Source organism: Scatophagus argus, chromosome 21 (assembly GCF_020382885.2).
Source record: "Scatophagus argus isolate fScaArg1 chromosome 21, fScaArg1.pri, whole genome shotgun sequence".
Lineage (NCBI taxonomy): Eukaryota > Metazoa > Chordata > Actinopteri > Scatophagidae > Scatophagus > Scatophagus argus.
In genome coordinates, this window is record NC_058513.1 from 16,543,758 (window position 1) to 16,568,969 (window position 25,212).

Sequence of the window (25,212 nt, forward strand, 5' to 3'; positions counted from 1 at the left end):
GTTGAAAAACATCAGATTTTGGGTCATAATTAGGAGAATAAAGGTTACATCTGAACTGGAAATAATTGTAAAACCTTTTTGTTGAAATTGTAGAATGACTAGTGTCTTCACTTTTTCAGAGAGCCACACAGTGATGTTAAATTTGTGTCTAATTATAGTAGCTGTTGTGACCAGTTGGTGGCATGAAAACACTGAAAAGATGTCCCACATTTTACCCCTCCAGGCCACCACGTATACTGAGCAAATTAAGATCCACGATTTCAAAAGCAGCATTCAAATCCAGGCACCATAGTAGTCACCAAGGGCAGTTTCACAATGACAACCCAGTGTCACAGTGGCTGTGGAACAATCTTTTTCTTTTGTATCAGCTCAGTATCTTTGATAATATTTAATAATTTAAATTCACCCTGTCCTGAGGCTGGGACAGTTTGCTCACATGGGAGAGGAGAAGGTGGGAAAATTTGCAGCAGGCTCCATTTCCAAGAACCAGATGCCACTCCGTTAACATTTGTAATCACAGATATCATTTTCCTTGTATAATCATACTACACACCTTTCAGCCAAATATAGCCTTCACGTCGACAGAGGGCTCACCCAATCAGCGCACTGATGCAGTCCAGACCCTCTCACTGAAGTTGTCTGATCAAATGTCATCAAAAACCTGTATAGTTTGACATTTGAGTGGATTGCTTCTACTCTCCCCGCATCAAAACATCAGCTATTGGCAGTTCTTGGCCCACTCATCAGCCCCTTGAACATGTCTGGGAACTGCTGTCAGTATATTATTTCGTTAATTATAAGATGGTGAATGAAGTGCTGACATTTTCACATGCTGTCCATGGAATGTTCAAGATTTATTTGTTTCATCTAATAAGTAATAAGAAGATACCAAGAGTTACCAACAACATAAACAGTGTGTGTACAAAGTATAGGTTTGAGTAAAAGAACAAAATAGGAAATTAAACATCCATTATGCTGCCCTCTGGTGGTTGACAGCTCGACTGCAGTCCAAAGGACACGCTGTTTTCTTTCTACTTTAAATTTTGGATGAATGCGCAAGAAGGTCAAAGGTTAAAGAGGCAATGCTGTGATGAAGTGGTATAAAATGTACCCGTTTTGTGCATACTGCATCCTGTATGTGCTTTGTAAAGTGCAGGTACTCAAAGTAAAACGCAAACCTATGCAGAGTTGGAATGCAGCCCCAGTGTTTCTTCAAAAGAAAAACAATGGCTTTAAATTATTTGTTTTTTTTAATTCCTCTATTTTACAGTGTGTTTGTGATATTAAATGAAAAGCGAGAAGAACACGAGCTTCCTGTTACAACAATAACATAATGAATACATTTGGTAATCGGTAGGAAGCAGTGATTTCTAAAGGCTCTTGCGGATCCATCGCATCGCACTTTGACATGGGAGGAATCTGCGCTCGGAGCTGCAGCAGGACGAGCACTGCAGGCCTCCTGCAGGGGCTCAGTCTGTCACGCAGGGGCTGTGCAGCTGTGTGGGAACGCCAAGCACTTCCGCTGCCGAAGTGTCAAAGGTCTGGTCTGATCCTACCTGGAGCGACTCCTCCGGTTTCACTGCAGGACGCCACTGCGTCAGCAACAGCTGTCCTGCAGCCCCGCGCTGGCTGCCAGAAGGGGAGAATTACGTCCTCAGTGTAAGGCTTCACGGAAGACTTTGATTTTTATTCCAAGTTTTGGGGATTCTGTGGATATATTTGCTATAGCGTGCAAGGTAACCCACCAGCTGCATTCTGTTGAGCCTAAAGATGAGCTGCATGAGCCTCAGAATATGAAAGTTTCCTGCCCGGCTGCAGCTTTAAGGGTTTTCCCTCTCAGGTCCCGAATGGGGTTTGTTGATTATTTACATTTCGGTTTTATTTTGTCTTCAGTGGTCGTGAGTCTGCTTTTGTTTGTTTGTTTGTTTGTTTGTTCGCTTTCTCCGGATAACTCGACATCTTCCTGGTGTGTTCGTTTCGCTGTTTTGTGCTTTAATTTTCTCTCCTCATGTGGACTGTGCTGAAACCTGCACGGTTTTCCATCGAGTGGCTGAGGAAGTTTTCATTTAGAGTTTAGGTAAGATGATTGTGTGAGGTAGTTTCTTTCCTCGCGCTCGAAATAATCGGTTGCCTGGCAAAGAAATTAAAGGAAAGACGTGTTTTAATAAGAGCCCCTTTGTCTAATAATAAACCTGTAACTGAGCTTGGGTCAAATATGGAATTGGTAGATTTATGGCTTCACAGCAGAGTTGTTGAATATGTGCTTAAGAGCAAGCCTGCGCGTGTTTGTGTCGGGATGTGCGCGCACATGTAGTGGCGAACTGGTGTTTTTACTCTTATGCTACAGTATCTACAGTATGAGAGAGCAACTGCGCATGCGCATCATAACAGACCCATGTCTTCACCTGCCAGGTGAATGTCTCCCGTGCATTGCCACTGCACGGCCCTGCATGTGGACACTTTGCAGCCTTCTCAATGCCCCCACTATGCCTCCTCCCACGGGGCCAAAGTCTTATTTTTAGCTCATGTCTTCATGGCAGATGGGAAAAATACTGTGATGCTGTGGATGCTCGTGCCCCACCGTTTCTCTGCCGTTAATCCATGCTGCCCAAATCAGAGGTGTGGGACTACACAGACAGCCTGGCAAAGCAGATCTTGTGGACGCAGTGGAAAATGTGGAGACTGGTGTTCACATTAGATCCTGAAACTCCTCCTTTTTATGTAACAGGACAGACTCCTACAGTGGAGCCCCAGCAGTAGGGCCACGGCAGGTTTCAGCATGGATGGGGATCGTCAGGTGGTGCATTGAGTTGTTGGAGTGAGTTTGTGCTGCCATTTGCTTTAAATACGAATATCTGTGACATAATTGGTAGATTGCATAAAATCGACATATTTCTGTAGTGTGAGGATGTATCTGTGTCTTCCTTTGCCTGAGAGTGTTTGTGTGTCTTGCATCACATGTTCCTGGACGCAGAAGGTGTTGGTTTTGAGTTTCTTCCACCAAGCGAGCCCATGTGACTGCTTGGCTTGGCCTCTGTGTTTTCCAGAGCATTCAAAAGGTGAAATAAGGTTAAAGATGAAATTTACCATCTCATTTGTTCACCAAGTCAGTCATTTCATTTCAGTAATAACCGTACTTGACAGTTTTGTTGTCTTCCCCATCTGAATATTGTGTGACAGTAATAACAACACGAACAGGTCCTTCGTGGAGGCTTGTGATTTCTAAAGAACGAGTGTCATGAATATGATAATAGCTCCCCCCGTGCCGTCACAAGCTCCTTGGAACATTCTCCATCTCACTCCCACATGTAATCTGCTCAGATTTCTGTGCAGCGAGTGCAAAGGCCAAATGGGTCGGTTTGAGATGGCAAAAATCTGTGCCACAGCAAAGAGTGGAGTATTACAGCAAAGAACTTCTTCCAGATGCCCCAAAAAAGTTAAACTTACACTCGGGGTTCATTTTAAAACATCATATTATTCCGCTGTTATCATCCAGCAGACCAAAGTGGTTGTGGTGAAACACTGTCTACACCAACCAGAGACACATCATTTGGCTGCGTCCTCTGATAAAAGTCTGGATTCATAAATCAGCAGGCCTGCATGTCTCCGCTGGCCGTCTGACTGCACCAGGGAGATTATGCTTGGTCTTCACAGCTCCTCGGTATGCAGTGACAGAGGCATAGCGCGAATGACAGCAGCTGTCCTCTCAGCAGCAGCATAATGCATGTGGGGATATACTGCAAGCGAGTCTACTGTGCACACATCTGATAAAGACATCGTAGGGGCTTGACCCTGAGCAGCTACTGGGGCCACAAACGCACTTCAGTCCGGTTTGGCTCGGCGCGCAGATATGGTTTTGAAGTGCAAAACTGCATCTGGTGGCGACATACAATGACACCGTGGCGAGCAGGAACAGGTGGAGAGGTCTGTTTTAATGTGGGCTCCCTATAGGGCTCGAAATACAAGGTTAACTGGTGGGTGACAGGGTGTTGAAGCGAGCTGGGAGAGAGCGAAGTGCAGCGCTGCGATTTGACCCCGTGAGAAAACGGGGGGAACAGGAGCATGGCGAATGTCAAAGGACATGTGGATAAAAGTCCTTGTTTGCTCTCTAGATCTGTTGTTTACAACTCGAGCACATTCCAAGACTGCTGTTTAATGAGGGGGCTGAGATGTTTGACCCACCGGCACCTTCGGGGCACCAGAGTTAAGCCAATAAGTCATTAAAATCGAGTAAAATATTAGGTAACAATTGTAACAATTCACCAAGTGTGACCCCAATTTAATTTGTGCCACATTAAAACAGCTATGATACAAGACAACCTTCCAATGATCGAATTGCTATCCTGGTGTTTCACTGATCAAATTTGCCAAATTTAATTCTTAAAGAAAAAGTTCATCCCAAAGTATTTCTCCTCTTACCTGTAGTGCTGTTTATCCATCTAGACCTTTTTGGTGTGTGCAGCAGAGCTTTTGAGATATTGGCTGTCTAGATGTCCGCCTTCCCTTGAATATAATGGAACCAGATTTCACCCAGCTTGAGGTGCTGAAACCACCAGAATTTTATTTATCTGAAAAACTCGACAGCAGTGTTTCTTTCCACAAATTATGACCTGCTTACTCAATATCAAACTACACCCACCAACCATCAAAGCCCAGAGGGAAACCTACTCATGGACAACAGGCTCATGCATGTGACAGATGAAAACATTAATGGCGTCCCGGTCAGCCAACCTGATATAATATATCTTAGTTAGCTTTGTTAGCTAGCCTCTTGTACATGCTTCTACATGAATCTTCTCATGACGAACTGGAACGGAGATTGTGAGCCAGGCCTTTTTGGTCCAACATCAGTGAACTCAGATTTCAAACAGCACATCCTCTCCTCCTGTATGAACTCCTGCTGCCCTTGTGACAAAAGCCAAAAGCGAGTTCATTTAGTTTCCGGAGGTGAATATTGGCATTCACATTCCACGGCCGTCTACTGTAACGGAGAGGTATCCGCATTACACCGTCTATATCCTCAGCTGGAATGTCACAGGTCACATGGCCTTTACTGACATGCAAGGTGATATATATATTACTGTCAGTGAAGACTTCTGAAATCTAACGTACCCCCCCTTCCTCCTCTGTTTGCCACCGGTCCACAGTGTGACTGAAGCGCATGGTCATGTAATGAGTTGTCTTCAGCTACACATTTACTCAAGAACTGTGTGGTGACAGGTACATTTTAAGGTACTTATTTACTTTGCTTGGCGATATAAATGTGCAGATTACAAAAAAGTCTCAAAGATCAAAGAAAAATCTGAAAAAAGAATACAAATAAAAGTTGCAGAACTTCCTCTGTTCTTCTTTCCTCTTCCATTATTCATCTGATGACCTCTCACATTTATCTTGTGACCCATTGGATGGGCTGACTCCCAACCAGCAGACCGAAACTACCTGAATTGCTTAAACTCACTGCACTTTGACCAGCTCCAAAACGAGCTCCAATATTTCTCTACCCAACATCCACATCTAGAGGGCTTTTTCGAGGCTGGCAGACTTTCAATTGAGGGATCAAGCTTTTTAAAAAAAGGACATTTGATGGCTTTAGCAGTAATGCTGTGATGTAATGCAATCAGGAAATGTTCCCCATAAGCTGCACAGAAACACATCCATTCTCAGGATGTGTATTTTAAGGTTGGCTCACGGTTGAGGACGACGGGGCCCACGACTCCCAGAATGGGGGTTTTGAAATGGGATGATGGGGGGGGGGAGTGGGGCTAGGAAGGTGGTGTGAAGAAACAAGGTGTAGGGCTGGCCAGGTTGCCTTGTGTTCAGATGGCACTCAGAAACTCTGCCACATTAAAAAAAAAAAAAATCCAGTATACAGGAAATACTGCACATACATGTAGTATTACCACTCAAAGTGAAAAGAGACCTTGTCAGTTGTGTTGTTGAGTGATTAGGAATGCGGGCTTTGATGAGTGATAGTGTTAAGATGGAATGACTGAGGTCTGCGTTGTATGAAAGAGGGATTGAGAGCCTCAGGTGTCATGTAGCGGGATGGTGGTGGTGGTAGTGGTGGTGGTGGTGGGGTTGTCAAGTGCCGTTAAAGGTGCAGAGTCGGAAGCTTAGTGTGTTTGGGGCCCCGTGTAAAGTAGAAGGTAGTAGAGAGAGGAGTCGGCTCGGCGGGTAAGATAAGCTGGCGTGCTGTCCTGTTTATCGGAGGGATGTGAGGCGCAGAACGAAGGCTCAGCCAGGCAGGAATGAGCAGAGTCATCGGGCCGCTGTAACACGACGCTCCGTCTTGACGGCCCGTAGCAGCTGGGCAGCCACCGTATCTGTGTGAACGTGTGCTTCTCCTCACATGTGTGTGAATGCCTAATTTTCTGTTCAACTGAGGTTTTTGGAGGAAGAGGGTGTTACGCTGCATTAATGTGCAGGATCTGTGCCTGTGCCTTTTTATGTGCAAGCTCAGGAATTCCTCTCTTGCCAACTGGTTTGTCTGTTTCAGTGGTTAATAACATGTTTGTGTTCCTTGTGTCGTCTCTGTATCTTAGTTTAGTAGAAAATCTGCATGTTCCTGAAGATGGTGAAATTTGCAGAACTTTGTCACTTTTTATTTGTTATTTGTTTGTGTTTCTGAGAGGTTTTGTGTATTCACACAGTTTTCCTTGAATGTATTCATTGTTAGTTTAAGGCCAACTTCTAGTCTTGATTTTAGCTGATTCTACTCAGAAAATAAACTTCTTTATTATGTCCATGTTGGCAGGAGTCTCACCTTAGCTGCTCCAGACAAAACCAGACTGGTTGCTAAACACATCGAAGGATGTAAGCAAATGCCACTTGGACTTGAAATGGAGCGTCTGCTAAGTTAATAAGTAATCTGATGTAGACAAGTAATGTCATGGTCTCCTTAGAACGGTGGGAAAGTCCAAGCTCTCGTCCTGAGTGTGTCTTGTCATTTTGTCTCCATCTTGACACTGATGGACACCACAAGTGCTGGTGGTGTTGTCAGGGTTGTGGGGTCAGAGATGTAGGACACCGGGTGGAGGGCAGGAGCGAAGGAGGGTGGGGAGTTTGGACGTGGATCAAAGCAACTGAGATCTATAGTCATTATCAACACTCGGGATTTAAAAGCTTTATCCAGGTCCTAACTACCTCATCACACACACACTCATGAGACTTGAATGGTCATTAAAGATCGTTTATTGAGTAAAAATACCAACCATGTGGTCACTTAAGTTGAGGTGCTGATCAAGAACCTCAGTGTCAACGCCTCTGGTGACTTAAATGAGGAATTTGTGGTTCTTTTAATTGATTAAAAGGTGCAGTAGGCGATTTGGAAGAAAAATAGATGACTCTTGAGTTTCACTCTCAGGTTGTCACATACTGGCAGTTTAGATTAAATCCAGATTGACTGCTGGTTTGGTCTGAATGATAATAAATGCACAAGCACAAAGCACCCAGAGTCAAAATGGTTAAGGTACGGCGTACATAAGTGGATGGTCATAGTCTGTCTTGTCTCGTCTCATGCTGCAGCCAAACTCATGTCAAACATCCTGCGTTCTCTGTATTCAATCATTGTCCTCCCATCAGCACCTTCTAGGGAAACCCCGGTGTGGTGGTATCCCTTCGCAATGCGAAGATGGCGACCCTGCTCCCTCCCCCAGGCACCGATGCTTTCCGCCGCTTCACCCGGGAATCACTGGTGGAGATTGAGAGGCTCAAGGAGGAAAGAAAAAAGGCCGCAGAAGTAGGCGGCCATGAGGAGGAAGAGCCAATAGGCCCACATGCTGATCTGGAGGCGGGCAAGTGTCTGCCCTTGATCTACGGAGATCCTCCACCAGAGCTGCTCAACACGCCTCTGGAGGACCTGGACCCCTTCTACAAAGCACAGAAAGTCAGTCTGAGCACATCTGTGCTCACACGGAAACACACTAAGTCTGTAATGAGCTTGTCTCCGTCTTCTCATAACCTTAAAATATGACAGGATGTATTACTTAAATTTCAGTCATTACAGCTGCTTACGGTATCCCTTACGTGATGTATACGATTTCATTTGTGGCATGCACAAGTTACAGTTAACATATCATTTTAAGATTGTCATCACTGAATATTTACTGAAATGTAGTCAGTATTTTTGGACTGTGCTAATTTGCATTTAAACGGACGATCTCTGTGTTTCTCAGACATTCATTGTGATCACCAAAGGAAACACGATCTTCAGGTTCAATGCTGAACCGGCTTGCTACATTCTGAGCCCCTTTAGTTTGGTTAGGAGAGGAGCCATAAAAATTCTCATACATTCATATCCTTTGAGTTGTTGTAGCCTAAGATTTTGAACTATTTAGTGTATTATGGCTTGGACATAATTTTGGAAAATGTCTGCTATGTCTGCCATGTTTGTTTCCTTAACCCTGAATTAAATTATTTAGCATGTTCATCATGATTACAATTCTGTCGAATTGTGTATTCATGACCATGAGCAACCCACCAGCATGGAGTAAAACTGTCGAGTGAGTTCTTCACCGTTGAAGCTTAGACTTCAGTAATTTCTGTGTTGCATCTAACGCTACTTAGGTAACTTGTGTTGCACATTTTCTTCCCAGGTATGTTTTTACTGGTATCTATACCTTTGAGGCAACGGTAAAAGTGTTGTCCAGAGGTTTCTGTGTTGGATCTTTTACATTCCTTCGAGATCCATGGAATTGGCTGGATTTCATGGTGATCAGCATGGCGTAAGTATCTGAGAATCAAAACAGTTCAAAAACTAAACATTTTTGAGACGAATTATCATCTTCTATGAAAACTGAAAATGTGCAGATATGGAAAACTCTTTTATATGCAGATGTCATTTGAAATTGTTAAATGAGCAGATAAGAAGTCTGTTTTATGTTTTTTCACAGGTACATCACTGAGTTTGTCGATCTTGGCAACGTGTCAGCCCTCAGGACGTTTCGTGTACTTCGAGCCCTTAAAACAATTACTGTGATTCCTGGTATTCTTCATATTTCACTTTTAATCATTTGCATGTGTGTGTGTGTGTGTGTTTTCTTACTGATTATGGGAATGTAATTTCTCATAGGAGCTGCTATAGTAGTTTTAACTTTTTTGAGTAACTGTACTCAGTACAATATAAATATTTTGTTAAATTGATTATCATGTGCTGTTGAAGGGATGGTTGGCTTTCGGAGTTGTGCCACTGACAAGTGAACTGTGTTTTGTCAGGCTTGAAAACCATCGTGGGCGCTTTGATCCAGTCGGTGAAGAAAATGGTGGACGTCATGATTCTGACCGTCTTCGCTCTTTCTGTTTTTGCCCTTGTTGGCCTTCAACTGTTCATGGGAAATCTGCGACACAAATGCGTCCGATGGCCCATTGAAACAAATGAGACTGCATATGAATTTTTTAACAGCACCAATGCATTTAATGACACCGCGTCCTTCAACAACACTGTGGGGTTCAATGAAACAACATATTCCAACAGTACCTTCAATTTCATTGAGTATATTGAAAACTCGGGTATGTTTAATACATATTTCACCTTTTATTTTAAGCTGATGTTGTCCTCAGTGGAACATATTTCAGTGTTTGTCTTGTTAATTGGCTTTAGAGAATCACTATTACTTGGAAGGCAGCGCAGACGCTCTGCTTTGTGGAAACAGCTCGGATGCTGGGTATGTATTGTACACAGTGACACTATGATGCTAATTTTGTCTGCCCAGTCTGGTTTGGTGTTTTGGCTTTAATTTGCATGTCAATAAATCCGAATGAAAAAATTAATTTTATTGCTATTTTGCACAGTTGTAAGGTCCTGATTGTCATTTGGAGGCTTGGAGAGCTATTGTAGCATGCTGACTCTTTGTTGATAGAAAGTGCCCGGGGGGATACACCTGTATGAAGGCTGGGAGGAACCCCAACTTTGGCTACACCAGTTTTGACTCTTTTGGCTGGTCCTTCCTGGCCCTCTTCAGACTCATGACCCAGGACTACTGGGAGAACCTTTTCCAGCTGGTTGGCACTTCTTTCATAAGTTCCAAGCAGATTTCTGACCCCTGATTTTGAACATTTCGTTTTATAATCCAAGTTATGAAAAGAAATTTGTCCTTAGTTCTCGTAGCTTCTTTTTTGTTCCAAACACAGATCCTGCGGGCGGCTGGTAAGACGTACATGCTTTTCTTTGTGGTGGTTATCTTTCTGGGCTCCTTCTACCTCATCAACCTCATCCTGGCTGTGGTAGCCATGGCTTACGATGAGCAGAATCAGGCTACTCAGCGAGAGGCCATAGAGAAAGAGGAGGAGTTCCAGAGGCTATTAGAGCAACTCAAGAATCAAGAACAGGTAACTTTAACAAGCACTAAGGAGTAAGCCAACCTTTCACATATTGTTTACTTCAACATATCTGCTCATGTCTTCATAACAAGCAGTACGTTAGATCAGTTGTAAAAGGTTAGGGTCAGTTGTTTAAGTTGATGTTCTTTTATACTTGACAGGTTTTTTTTTCACTTGTTTTACTTAAGGACATTTTCTTTTGTTGCTTAGAATAGAATTATGATAAATATGTGTAATTTCATTAAGTATGATAACATAAGCTGTTCCCCTCTCACCTTTTTTTCACCACTGTAACAGGCTCACATTCTCGGGAGCCGAGCCACTCTGACCAGTAAGAAGTCGCTCAGTGATCACACCACATCTGAGATGGCGGACGATGAGCGGAGCCTCGAACACGACGATGCTGTCAAGGACTGTAATGGGAGACTCATCCCCCGTCTAATAATCAGAGCGCCCACCATGGTCCAGGTCAGTCAGTCTTGTTTACCGTATGTATCTGGTTGAGATTCTGAGGTTCCATCATGAATTTTTGACTGACCAATTTATCGACATGTCCTGCTACAGTCTGCTGCAGATTATGAACTGAGAGAGAGGTCGGTAGGCTCTGTGCACAGCATGCTTCATCTGGAGGACCCAGGCCTGTCACAGAGATGTGCAAGTGCTACGACTGTCCTCACTGCAGCTGCCATGGAAGGTACAGTGCCAACGGAGATAGAAACACAAAGTCGATTAGCTTTGGTTGGACTAAAATAAGCAGATGACACAGCATCACCATTATGTCTATTTCAGGCAACTGTTTTTATGATAAGTGGCGGGTGTAAGCATCAAGAAGTGTCAAGTTCATCTGGGGAATGAAGAAGAAATACGCAAGGCTTAGTTGCTGGGTTCTTAGAGGAGATGCTCTAATGTGAGCTGTAATTGCTCAGATTATCAAGCAGTTGTTAACATCATACACATGTTTATCCAAGGCCAGTTCAGTAGCATTGTCTTGAGCTCGCCATAGTCGGACTAAACACATTGTGTGCTGAAGAAATCCGCATTCAGTGTCACGCTCTCATGGTGTTAAGCTTTGGCTATTTCAACTCTACTGTAACTTGGCACAGATGACGAAACACAAATTGTAATGTTGCTCTCTGTTAGCTGAGGCACATGCTCTCATGGCGGTAACTGTTCTTCCTGTCTGTCTTTGTCTAGAGTTGGAGGAGGCTCAGAGACCGTGCCCACCCGGCTGGTACAAGTTTGCCGACATGTTCCTGAAGTGGGACTGCTGTGAGCCGTGGGTTGTCTTTAAAAAGTGGGTGCACTTTGTGGTGATGGACCCTTTTGTCGACTTGGCCATAACCATCTGCATCGTGCTCAACACCCTCTTCATGGCCATGGAGCACTACCCCATGACCCCAGAGTTTGACTACATGCTCTCAGTGGGGAACCTGGTGATTATGGCACACGTTCAGTTTGTAACTCATTGCAAAAATGTTCTCACATCTCAGACTTGAGTGTCTGTAAAAAAACTCTATCCCCTACAGGTTTTCACTGGGATCTTCACCGCGGAAATGATCTTCAAACTTATTGCGATGGATCCCTACTACTACTTCCAAGTCGGCTGGAACATTTTCGACAGCATCATCGTCACTCTCAGTCTGGTGGAGTTGGGACTGGCCAATGTCCAGGGCCTGTCTGTCCTCAGGTCCTTCCGTCTGGTGAGAAGCACCGACTGAACTTATTCGTATCTATTTACTCTAATAACATTATCTCCCACATTAGTATTCACTCTCCTTATTTTTGTCTGTCCTGTGTGGGAGATAGCTTCGTGTCTTCAAGCTAGCCAAGTCCTGGCCTACGCTCAACATGCTAATCAAGATTATTGGTAACTCAGTAGGAGCTTTAGGAAACCTGACTTTGGTGCTGGCCATCATCGTCTTTATCTTCGCCGTGGTGGGTATGCAACTCTTTGGCAAGAGCTATAAGGACTGTGTGTGCAAGATCTCCTCTGAGTGCGAGCTGCCACGCTGGCACATGAACGACTTCTTCCATTCGTTTCTCATCGTGTTCCGCATCCTGTGCGGGGAGTGGATCGAGACCATGTGGGACTGCATGGAGGTGGCTGGAACTGGGATGTGTTTACTAGTCTTCATGATGGTCATGGTCATTGGAAATCTAGTGGTGAGTGCAACTTTTATTCATTCGCTGTCAGGGCTGCCACAGAGGATTATATTTATTATCTCCTGTAAGTTATTTTCACAATTAATTGATTATACATTTAGTCTTTAAAATGTCAGAGCACTGTGAAAAGGGCTTACTACATTTTTCCGTAGAGTCCATAGTGACTCTTCATTTTCCTCTTTTGTCCAACCAACAGTCTAAAACCCAAAGAGTTTTCATTTACTATCAGAAGCGACAAGAACAAAAAAAAAAAATTGCTTTAAAAATGGCTGAAAATGATTAACTAAATGTCTTTCAATCGACTAATTGATTAATCTACTAATCGCGGTGGCTCTATTCACTACTGATCCCTGATGTTAGACAGACTAGAGGAAGAGTGTTACTTCAGCTACCAGACAGTTGATGAAATACAATCCAGAGGCCAGTTTGAGTCGTAGATCATTGAGTTTGAAGGCTTATCAGATGTCAAAGCACTACACTGTGGAGGACTTCATGACTCTTATAGACACTCTCCCGTCTCAGCGGTGTGTGTTTCTCGACGATGTCTCACAGGGTTGAGGAGAAAGTTGAACCCAGTTGTTATTTATTTTTATTTTTATTCTTGCAAAATGCCACAGCATTTTTTGGTTGGATCCCACTGTGTCAGCACCCCTGCTGTGCCAACACAGCTGTCTCCTTCAAATGAGTCGGAAGGCGGTGGGGCTTCTCACAAAGGACTACTGTCAGTGTGAACACGGCCTCAGGCTGATACATGTAAAGAGAAAGAGGAAACTTTATGATGTTACACCGCTAACTTTCACTTGGATTAATCATTTCTCAGTGTAGGATCAGGCTGAACAGAGATGGTGTTGTCAGCGTGTCTCTGTATATCCAGCGCTCATATCAGCGCACAGTAAATCTTAAGCCAAAGGTGACAATACAGTATTCGAACATCTGAGCAACTGTCACCACTGTGAAGCTGTAAAGCTGACAAACCGCTCTGAAAAATCTCTCTGAATCTAACAGTTATCTTATTATAATACCAGGAGATTTTGTGGCCTCAGCTGTCTATTGTTAACCACTCAAATGGGAAATGCCAAGGACAGACAGACACAGCTGGGGGTGTTGGTGTTATGCACAAGAGCATGAAAGTATCGTAGGTACTACAGTATGGGTATTACCTAAACACAACATGTATATATGTGCATATTTTGTTTTGTTTTGAAGTATAAGCATCAAAGTTCACAAGTGTCTTGAGCTACGCTGATATTCCCAGATTCTGGTTTATTTTGAAATGATTATTGTTAAATTGAATCGGTTGCACTAACTTTCCACACAGTCCACCTTTGGATGAAGACTGAGGAATCATGAGAGTCATGGAAATACTGTCCCTGACATTTTATTTTGGCCTCACAGGACAAGGACATGCGTACATAATCCAGCTGATCACTCTCAGACATAATTTCAGCATCACATTTAATGACAAGTGCCAAAACCATTTCCTGTTAGGTTATTCATAGAAATGGAAAGGAAATGTCTCCTTGTCAAGCTGACAAAAGTATTATGATGTCTGCACTGTGGCCCAAATTGTCATGGCTGTTTTGTGCCTCACACTGACGCCCGACCGTCCACCATCACTCCAATGTACGCTCACCCTATGCATACATGCACGCCATCCACACCGACATGAAAGCAAGTAGTACACTTACACATGTCGTGGGGTGGGGTGGGGTTCTATTTAAATCAAATGACTTGAGCCACCAAACAGTGGTTTTGACCTTGAGTATGTGCTAAGATCCGGCTCAAGTAAGCATGCTGCCACTGAGGGAACAAACACAGACAGCTGAGCGAGCAGAGCTCAGGTGGCAGGGAGCACTGAGTGTTAGGGAAAAGTCACTTTATGGCAGACTGAAACGTAATTGATAAGGAGGTAATAGCATTGGGTCATCGGCTCCACGGCACATGAAGCAGAGTGGGCATTGCGTGCATTTTTAGGGACCTTTGCTGGTCGTCTTGTGTTTATTGTCTTGATCGAAAACGCTCCTGAATTCACACATGCTCATCTGCACTTTAAATTGAATTTTGCCTCTCTCTCCAACCCCACTCTCCAAAGCCACTCCATTTTTAATATTATTTTCTGCAATTTTAAGGCCTGGGGCTGTCATTATTAATGTGGAATTCTTTCTCAAAGCTAGAAGTAACACTTAAATTTGAAGCTACAGCAAGCAAATAGTTAGCATAGTTTAGCACTGAGTCTGAGGACAGAGGGAAACAGCTAGCCTAGCCCTGTCCAAAGGTAACAACTCATTGTTTTTTTGTACAGATTAAACAACCAAGATATTACATGTTTTTTAACCTTCGGACAGGGCCAGTCTACCTGTTTAGCTCCCTCTCCAGATATTAAGCTAAACTAAGCTAAGTCAAGCTAAGCTATACAAAGCAATAACTGTCTTCACATGATAGTTTTATTGCCTCTAACTCCAAGCAAATGGCCATATTTACCAAAATGTCCAACCTTTAAGATAAAGATTGAATTCATCACATCATGTGGCTACTAGACCTTCAGAAGGAGCAGAAGGAAAATTTTTGGTGCGTCAACAGCACTTAAAACTTCTGCTCCAATTGCTTTTTTATCCCATCACAGCTCATCGTATCTGTTTTCACTCCTTCACCGTCTGGCTTGCATTTTGTGCAGCTCATCCTTGCCCCTCAGCCATCTTTACTGATTCACAGCTCCTGTACTGGAATGAGACAGATCAGCCTGACCCCGGTAACCATGAGCTCCCGCTAAACCTAAGAAATAAGAACCGAGAAACTGACTAACGGGTTTTGAAACTAAAGATAGCCGTGTCTGCAATAGGAGGCAGACGACATAATGTGCTGTCACAGAACCAATTTGGTTTCTGATGTGTATTTGAGCTGGTCCAGACTTTTTGTGTTTGATTGGTCAGTGATGGCATACAATTCTCATTCAGTGATCACAGATAAAAACTAAAAACGATTTTGAGATATTTCATATGCTGAGAGCTGCATGCAAAATAAAGACTTTAAGCATCTTTTGCAAAGCAGAGTGTTTGTTTTTCACACCAGGTTACAGGAAGACATTGTTGAAACTGTGTTAATTTTACTTTTTTACTTAACACATTTCAGTGTATAATTGGGGTCTTTCCTTGATCAATCCTTCACGTTTGCTTTGACAGGTGCTAAACCTGTTCCTGGCCCTGCTGCTCAGCTCGTTCAGTGGAGACAACCTCTCAGTGGGGGACGATGATGGAGAGATGAACAATCTCCAAATTGCCATTGGCAGAATCACACGGGGCATCAACTGGTTCAAAGCGTTCGTCATCCGAACGGTCCTTCAGATTCTTGGCAGAAAGTCCAAGGAGGAGCCTGAGGAGAACACGATGGATGAAGGGGAGCCTAAAACAGAGGGAATTGAAATGAACCACTTGGACACCAGTCAGGATTGTAAAATGGCAGACGGGATATCTAACTGTTTGGTTGAAGGCCGGCCTTCTGGATTTATTGTGGATGGAGAGCTCAGTCTCAATGTGCCAATCGCCCTGGGAGAGTCAGACTTTGAAAACCTGGGCGAGGAAGATGAGGATGACGAAGACGATGCTGATAATGCTGATGACTCAGAGATTACAGATGAGGAAAATGGCCAACATTACTCTGTAAGTACAGTAGATAAATAAAGGCAAGTTCACTCTATTTATCTGTCTGTTGGGCATGATAATAATTTTAATGCTTATGAAAGCTCACTCTTCTATTCCTGTGCTATTTCAGGAAAACACAGAAGAACAAACTGGTGTGAGTGGTAACGTCAAAGTGAGTAACACTGTGTGAGACTGTGTGAGTCATTACTTTACACTGAGTTCTGCTCAAAATAACTGAGCTTCAATTGTCATTCTTGACTAGCTGATGGGTGCTTTGAAGGATGGGGATTCTTCAGTGTGTAGCACAGTGGACTATCAGCCGCCTCAGCCCGAACCAGAAGAAGAGGAAGAAGAAGAGGAAGAACCCGTGGAGCCAGAGGCCTGCTTCACTGAAAGTATGAACAACCACTTTAAAACAGAATCATTTAACCTACTTAACCCAACAGTCCCAATTTTTTATTAGCAGTAGTTAAGGTGCTGAAATATAATCTGACATCTTTTGGAGTAATCCCAAACCTTTGACCTTCCTCTCCTCTGAGGCTGTGTGAAGCGCTGGCCATGTCTGACCGTGGACATCACTCAAGGTAAAGGCAAGAAATGGTGGAACCTTCGCAGAACATGCTTCAGTATCGTGGAGCACGACTGGTTTGAAACCTTCATCATTTTTATGATCCTCCTCAGCAGTGGAGCTCTGGTGAGTGCTGGCCTCAGTGCAGCGCGAAGATGCTGTGTTACTGTCGGGACACATGTCCAGGTTTCTCCTATCTTCTTTTCGCAGGCCTTTGAAGACATATACATAGAGAGACGCCGAACCATCAAAATTATTCTGGAGTTCGCTGACAAAGTTTTCACCTACATCTTTGTCATTGAGATGCTGCTGAAATGGGTCGCATATGGCTTCAAGACCTACTTCACCAACGCCTGGTGTTGGTTAGACTTTTTCATTGTCGATGTAAGTTGAGATATTTCAGTGCTGACCTGTATGCATAACTTTCAGCAGGGCATACATACATACTTCAGATAAAGTGGTAACACTTGAATAGGAAACATTTCAACTCTGCCACAGATTTCCCTGATTAGTTTATGCGCAAACTGGATGGGCTACTCTGATCTCGGACCAATCAAATCCCTCAGGACTCTCAGGGCCCTGAGGCCTCTTCGAGCTCTGTCAAGATTTGAAGGGATGAGGGTGAGTCTTGAGACAGCGCAACCACGTTTGAGGAGTGTGCACGCTGATGTTTAGATTTAGACGGTGTTAAAGCTGTCATGCATTATCGTACTAACTTGACTGGCTTTTCCCCTACAATGTTTGATGAATGCATGCTTACACCACGGTAGCTGCCACAGAGATGACTGAGGTAAGAGGACTGGTAAAAAAGTTTGTTGCTCATTTATACAAACAAACAAAGGACTATGAAGTATTTCTATACATTTCTACATAATTCCTTCAATTTAACAACATGCTCTCTTTGGGGCAGGTGGTGGTGAATGCCCTTGTTGGAGCAATTCCCTCCATTTTCAACGTGCTGCTGGTGTGTCTGATCTTCTGGCTCATCTTCAGCATCATGGGAGTGAACCTGTTTGCTGGGAAGTTCTACCGTTGTATCAACACCACCACCGAGGAGCTTTTCCCCATCACGGAAGTCAACAACAGGAGTGACTGCTTGGCCATTAGAGAAGCCACACAGGAAGCCCGCTGGGTTAATGTCAAAGTCAACTACGACAACGTGGGAAAAGGCTACCTGTCCCTGCTTCAAGTGGTGAGAAGTGCTTCTATACACTTGGAAAATCTTGGAACGAAATGTGATGTGTTCAGTGACATGTTTCTAAGCAATGCTTTGTATTTTCAGGCAACTTTTAAAGGCTGGATGGACATCATGTATGCTGCTGTTGACTCAAGAGAGGTAGTTATCATTTACTGCAATATGATGTATTCAAACATTAAATTTAGCGTGTCTTTGTTTCACAGTCATACACTGTATAGACAGAAATATTGCAACACCTGACCATTACACCAACAGGGACTGACTGAGTATTTGTGAGGTCACACACTGATGTTGGACCAAAAGGCCTGGCTCACAATCTCCGTTCCAGTTCATCCCAAAGGTGTTGGATGGAGTTGAGGTCAGGACTCTGTGTGGGCCAGTCAAGTTCTTCCACACCAAACTCATCCAACCATGTCTTTATGGAGCTTTGCTTTGTGCACTGGGGCACAGTCATGCTGGAATAGAAAAGGGCCTTCAACAAACTGTTGCCACAAAGTTGGAAGCATAGCATTGTCCAAAAGATTTCCCTTCACTGGAAGTCAGGGGCCGAGCCCAAACCCTGATAAACAGCATCATCCCAATACTTTTGTCTGTATAGTGTATACAGGCAAACACTTATAGTCTATTATTTTGTATTCATGTAAACTTTGGTTTTTGTGTTACAAAATGACATTACATAGTTTGAGTAGAGGCAACTCTGAAAATTGCACAAAAAAGTCCTGAATAACTGACTATCTTTTATGGCAAATTTATTATGTATACTAAGATAGTCTTTTATTGTTTATATGTATAGAAATAAGATCAGTAACAGTAAGAAATTCACAGGCTTTGCCAGGAGTTCACCCTGCACTTTAAGTTAATTGAATATATATATATATATATATATGTGATATACATGTGACAGATGGTGGTGGTGGTGAAATGAGTCTGGATCAACAGGTGCTCCATCTTGGCTTGTATCATGTTCCAGTATAACCTTTTATCCTCTGCTGTCCCTGCTCTTTCTCACAGTCATCTTTCTGAGTGACAGGAAAGTGACTGATTTATCCTAAAATATTCCTGGTGATTTGAATGTTTTGTTCTTTTCAGGTGGAGGAGCAACCTTCTTATGAGATCAACCTCTACATGTACATGTACTTTGTCATCTTTATCATCTTTGGCTCTTTCTTCACACTCAACCTTTTCATTGGTGTCATCATTGACAATTTCAACCAACAAAAGAAAAAGATAAGTATCACACTTTTTATTAGAAGCAAATCTGCCAATAGAAAAGCATTTGGTGTTTTTCTTTTCAGCCAAGTGACAGAAAGGTTTGTGTCACCTGATTCAAACACCTATAATGACGTTTCTTTTATGTGTCGTCTGCAATTTGGAGATAAAGACATCTTCATGACTGAAGAGCAAAAAAAGTACTACGATGCCATGAAGAAACTTGGCTCCAAGAAGCCACAGAAGCCAATTCCACGTCCAACTGTACGTCACTCATTTAACATGATTATTTCCGTCACTGATAGCATGTTTTATATTTTATTTGTGCACACATGAGAGATAGACTCTAGACCTACTGTTTAACCTCATTGGTTAATGTTGATAAGTATGAATGAGGCAATGACACATCGGTTTGGCATGCGTGGCATGAAAGGATCACGAGTGACCCCTGTGTTGACCTTTTCTGCACACTGCTGGTGTGAACAGGCCAAATGACCCTATTGGATTTGTGTTTCTGTTCCTCACCTTCACCCTCACCCCCACCCACCCCACCCCCGCCTGTGTCTCCCTTTGACCTGCAGAACCTAATCCAGGGAATGGTGTTTGACTTCATCAGTCAGCAGTTCTTTGACATCTTCATCATGGTGCTCATCTGCCTCAATATGGTGACCATGATGGTGGAGACAGACAACCAAAGCCCAGAAAAGGAAGATTTCCTCTTTAAAGTGAACGTGGCTTTCATTGTTGTCTTCACTGGAGAGTGTGTGTTGAAGCTTTTTGCCCTGCGACACTACTTCTTCACCAATGGATGGAACATTTTTGATTTTGTTGTGGTCATCTTGTCCATAGCTGGTGCGTATCTTACATGTTACAGGCACAGCTGTGAACGATGTTGCTTAGAGAACTGATATTCCAACAGACCATAGCTGTTCACGTTACTTCTGACAGACGTCTATCTCCTTTTTATTTCAGGCACAATGCTGTCAGACCTGATCGAGAAGTACTTTGTGTCACCAACTCTGTTCAGAGTGATCAGACTGGCCAGAATAGGCAGGATCCTCCGTCTTATTAAAGGAGCGAAGGGCATTCGGACACTTCTCTTCGCCTTAATGATGTCACTTCCTGCCCTTTTCAATATTGGTCTCCTGCTCTTCCTCATCATGTTCATCTTCTCCATATTTGGCATGTCAAACTTTGCCTATGTCAAAAAGGAGGCTGGAATCGATGACATATTTAATTTTGAGACATTTGGCGGCAGCATCATCTGCTTGTTTCAGATCACGACCTCAGCCGGCTGGGATGGGCTTTTGCTTCCGATGCTGAACAAGGAGCCTCCAGACTGTGATCCGGACTTCGAGAACCCAGGCACGGATGTAAAGGGGAACTGTGGCAACCCGGGCATGAGCATGGTCTTCTTCTGCAGCTACATCATCATCTCATTCTTGGTGGTGGTCAACATGTACATTGCCATCATCTTAGAGAACTTCAATGTGGCTCAGGAGGAGAGTGGTGATGCACTCTGTGAGGAGGACTTTGAGATGTTCAATGAGACTTGGGAGAAGTTTGACATAGATGGAACTCAGTTCATTGAGTACAGCCGCCTCTCAGATTTTTGTGATGCCTTGCAGGAGCCGCTGAGGGTTGCCAAGCCCAACCGGCTTCGCCTGATTGAAATGGATCTGCCCCTGGTCATTGGGGACAGGATTCACTGTGTGGACGTCTTGTTGGCTGTCACACAGATGGTCTTGGGAGACACGGTGGAGATGTTGGCAATGCGGGAGAGCATTGAGACTAAGTTCATCCTGAACAACCCGACCTCAGACTCCTTTGCGCCGATTACCACAACAGTACGCCACAAAGAAGAGCAAATGGCTGCTGTAGTCATTCAGAGGGCTTACCGCAAACAATTACTGAAACGCTGCATATGCCATGCCGCTTTTATTCACCGCTGTAAGAGGATGGGTAGAAAGGATGAAGATCCACCAGAAAAAGAGGGGATGCTCGCACGAAGGATGGGAGTGCTCTATGGGAGCAACGTGGACCTTGCAGAGGAGATGGAGTTGGAGGCTTTAGAAACTCTAGCAAGCCAACAGCCTCCCAGTCCTGAGACTCTGTCACATTACCCTGAGGCCCACTGCGGTCCAGAACCCCCTGAGCCACATATCATGGTTGTACCTGTAGAAATTACTAATGAGGTTTTATTACATTCTGCCCCCAACCAACACCTCCTGGCCTTACAGGCAAACCTGAGAGAGTCGATTGTATAACAAACAAGTAGAGTTAGCAGTTGATGCAAAGTCTCACTGATAGAGCTGAGCTTACTGGGCTGATGTTACACATGCAGTGCTGGGGAATATTTAAACAGAAATTTTTATAATTAAACTTAGCAAAAACAAAACTTTTTTAAATGCCATATTTAAGTGTCTTTTTGGCTTGAAGGTGGAACTGGAGTGCATGGTTTTCTCTGACAGTAATGACCATATAGACATGGGTAAATAAAAACCACCTTCAGTGCTAAATGCACCATTCAACAGTGCAGTAAGTAAGAAAGCAGGCTGTAAAAACGGAGAAAATTAACACGCTCAAATATTCAGTTACCAGTTCTAAGTCTTCTTGTAGCACCTTCTTTTCTGTACCAGTCATCTACTGTATTTTCTCTGTGTATTGCTGGACATAAATGGTACTTTAATTGGTATTTCCAAATTAAGGCCACTACTAAATATAGCTTATTAGCAATTAAATTAAACTCCTGCAGTTTTCCTTTACATCTGCCGTCAGCGGATTGGTGGTGGGTGAAACATCATGATGGACCAGAATCTGGGATGGTAGTTTGCTGGTGAAAAATAAATGTTGAATTTGCAATACAGAACAAGGTTTTGTTCAGGCTGTATTTCAGGGAAAAAGAGTCCTAAACACATTTCAACAATATTTCCAGCAATATTTATAGCAGCAGCCTTCTTTTAAGTGAGCAATACATTTTTTTTTAAATCAGAAAACCAAACCATGTGCCCCAGTTTCTCTCCAAAGAGTAACTTGAACAACTCCTGACAGAACCTGATTGAACCTTTACAGGGTTTTATGCTGTGTTTACTCTGATATGACATGAATGCTGCACTATTATCCAACTCAACAGAACAATATTTGAAAAGATTATTACCAATTTTCACCACCAGTTTTTCACTGCTGCTACAGATTTTTCCCACTGCTTCATCTTGAACGCCACGCTTAAATTGTACCATCTTACGACTACAAGTGGTCACTTCATTTGTTTCAATTTTTGAGAAATTAAAAAGAGTAAAATCCTGTTGCTGTTTACTTTAAGTCACTTTTTTACATGGAATCTCCTCAGGGTGAGCGCTCTAATTCTTTAAAACGATTTTCCATGGGGGAGTCATTTTTGTGCATGAATAAATTAAAAACAACAACAACAAAAAAAAGAAATAAGGCTTATACGATCACATTTCTGTCAACTCTGATGTCTGTTATTTTTTATCAGTTAACAGTAACATGGGCCAGCTAATGCAGTTAACATCTGTCCCTCAGTGGCTCACTCAGAAAGGCCCAGTTTATATTGCACTATTTATATCCCTTCCAGGTCAAGTCAGAGCAGTTGACTGTGTAAGACTGGGAGGCCTTCCTGTTTTCTAAGATGATTTCATCACTGATACACGCATGTCTTATAAATGTTTTGTCTTATTCTTTTTCTTCCTTTTTTTCTATTTTTGCTCCCCTCAGATCAGACCTCCAAAGTCAAAGCCAGCAGTCACTTGTTTTCCATTTCGGCATTTGGGTTTAAACGTTGTCTGCGACTGCAAACTTAAGATGTGATGTTTACATTAACACGGTTGCACAGCAGAACAGCTCAGCTCCCCGTGCGTTTCAACCGTCTGTGTCTGTGTACCAAATGACTCTAATCACAGCAAACACTCGAGCACTTTGACACTCGCCTCAGGTCGGATCAAGTGCCGAGTGACTTGATCTGATATGCTGAAATGTTTAGTTAAAAACATGCCCTCGCTTCCCAATGTGTAGATAATCACGCCTAATTACGTATTCACAATAAAGTGCAGTGGGATCTAGTCGTTTCAAGTCCGTCCTCATGTGGAACGTCAGGCTTCACTTGCTGTTGTGTAAGTCTTAATTTAAAATGTCTTACTCTGAACACATGAACAACATAAGCACTTTTACAGTTTTCTAGTTTGTTTTTTGTTTTTCTGTTTTTTAAAATAGGCTATAGAGGGTTGTCTCTTCTCTTGTTTATGTATTTCAAGATCAACTCCGTGGGGATTTAAATCGTTTCCTCTTCAAGGGGTCTCTTTGTCTTATCCTGCTGTCGCAGCATGGCAGTTATTCCTGTCAAACGTCTGTAATGTGAGCTGCCAGCAGTCCTGTTTGAGATTAACTGTCATCTCCTCTGATGCTACGGTCAAATACACAAGCCAGTGTCCTCCTTTTGTTTACATTTCTAATGGAGGGAGAGCCACACGGGGAGCTTTAATGGTACACCTGCAGTCAGTGTTGCCTGTATATGCCTTTTTTGTTGTTTTGTTTTCCTTTGGTGTTGTATATTAATATCATTTTGTTATTGTAAAAACTGTAACAACATTGTGAGAATAAAATACTTTCTTGTAGGGAAAAGTGAGCTGTGAGTTGATGTGTGTGAAACTACACTGACGCCCCCTGGTGGTCATGTGATGAAGAGGCCGCACTGCTCACTGACAAACTCGCAACTCTGTCACCTTTTGTGTCTAATTCTGGGAGTAGACATGGGAAAACAGTCAAGAGTGTCATTTGTGAAATACTACATCACGCTATTTTGAAAGGGACTCTTTGCAGCCACGGATTCATATACATTTGGGTGTGTCATTGAGTACTTCGAGCAGCAGGTTCAATTGTACGTTTTAAGTACACAGACAATACTTGTTAGTACTGTAGGTTCAATTCTGTGTTAGTTTTGGGCATGAGGGTTGCTGACAGATAAGGAAAATATAGAATAATCGTCAGTGTTTTCTCTTTTGTCATTTCTTCACACACTGAAATCATAAGCACCACCTCTTACAAGAAACAAGGAGATGGGGTCTCTGATTTATTTGAATGTAGTTGTGGTTGCATGCTGAGGTTAGATAAGAGCTATGTGGGCTCAGCTGGAGGGCTGCTCTGCACGTGTGTGTTGCCAGTTATGGCTGCCTGGCAGAGTTTAATCATTTTTGGGCAGCCACCAGTGCTCATATAAAATGAAAGATTACAGGCCCAATCTGAGTCACCTGTCATTTACATGTTTTTAAAGGGAGGTGCAGTATTTCCTGTCAGGGCTACAGGGTCGGGGGCAGCAGCATATATCCTGTTCACCCACTGTGAAAAATGATCAAACTCCATACAGCCGATTCAAACTGAGAGACTGCGCTGTATATTCACTCAGGGAATTAGGGAAATGCGATCAGCTTGACTGACCTGGAAACTTCACTCTTGACTGCACGTGGATGTTTCACAACAACACAAAGAGTTGACGACTGGCAGCTCGCTGCAGGGCTGCACTTTGAGACAAAATGACTGTGTTAACATGCTGTTTTGCAGCTGTAATGTATAATCTATAACCATGATCACCAACATAGCTTATTAGCACGTATGAATAGTTTGTATAAACTGGTAAGCATTCAAATTTGTTGCAACATTTTACTAAAAACCACAAGTGTCAACCTCACAGGGGTGCAAAGACAAGTCAACAGGAACTTTGAACTTCTCACCTGAACAATGTCGTGACATTTCACAGAATAAATCTGAGAGGTAAAGTCAGGGCATCTCTGGGCTCTTTGTTTTTGCTCCTGCAATTTGAATGTCTGAGCTTCACTGTGTGGGATGATGACGGTGAAAAATGTGATTTTAGGAGGTGGAGCCTACGAGCCTGATTTGTGACATCACAAATAGTTTGGAAGCTGATCCTGGTCCAGTATTCAGAGTACACAAGTGCACACACACGCACACACACACACACACACACACACACACACACACACACACAGTGAAAGAGAGAGAGAAGGAGACATCTTATGTCCAATGGTTAAACATAAAAAAATATTCTATTGCTTTAAATTGAAAAGTTTGAGGACTTTAATGTGATA

General features: G+C 43.1%; 1 protein-coding gene across 5 annotated transcripts; it reads left to right on the forward strand.

The window, feature by feature from the left end:
* The first annotated feature begins 1,504 nt into the window (after nt 1-1,504).
* Nucleotides 1,505-24,243, forward strand: scn4aa (sodium channel, voltage-gated, type IV, alpha, a). 5 transcript variants are annotated; one of them, XM_046377057.1, is made up of 27 exons: nt 1,505-1,736; nt 7,582-7,885; nt 8,175-8,293; nt 8,412-8,501; nt 8,595-8,723; nt 8,892-8,983; nt 9,214-9,507; nt 9,599-9,662; nt 9,858-9,999; nt 10,129-10,326; nt 10,615-10,785; nt 10,882-11,011; nt 11,512-11,750; nt 11,844-12,017; nt 12,124-12,480; nt 15,660-16,136; nt 16,249-16,290; nt 16,381-16,513; nt 16,658-16,812; nt 16,897-17,070; nt 17,185-17,307; nt 17,597-17,878; nt 17,969-18,022; nt 18,974-19,111; nt 19,253-19,357; nt 19,675-19,945; nt 20,066-24,243. In XM_046377057.1, the coding sequence occupies exons 2-27, from the start codon at nt 7,631-7,633 to the stop codon at nt 21,358-21,360; spliced, it is 5,703 nt and encodes a 1,900-aa protein (XP_046233013.1). In that variant the 5' UTR covers nt 1,505-1,736; nt 7,582-7,630; the 3' UTR covers nt 21,361-24,243. The 5 variants fall into 5 exon arrangements, with proteins under 5 accessions (XP_046233013.1, XP_046233014.1, XP_046233015.1 ...); XM_046377058.1 differs by having other exon boundaries at nt 1,505-1,659; XM_046377059.1 differs by lacking the exon at nt 1,505-1,736 and having other exon boundaries at nt 7,127-7,885.
* The last annotated feature ends 969 nt before the right edge of the window (nt 24,244-25,212 follow it).

What these genes read in the sequence shown, in the direction of transcription:
- scn4aa (XM_046377057.1), top strand. Translation starts at nt 7,631, where the DNA reads ATGGCGACCCTGCTCCCTCCCCCAGGCACCGATGCTTTCCGCCGCTTC. An exon ending in CTGCTGTTGACTCAAGAGAG is followed by an intron (nt 18,023 to 18,973) that starts GTAGTTATCATT and finishes TGTTCTTTTCAG; the next exon opens with GTGGAGGAGCAACCTTCTTA. An exon ending in AGCCAATTCCACGTCCAACT is followed by an intron (nt 19,358 to 19,674) that starts GTACGTCACTCA and finishes TTTGACCTGCAG; the next exon opens with AACCTAATCCAGGGAATGGT.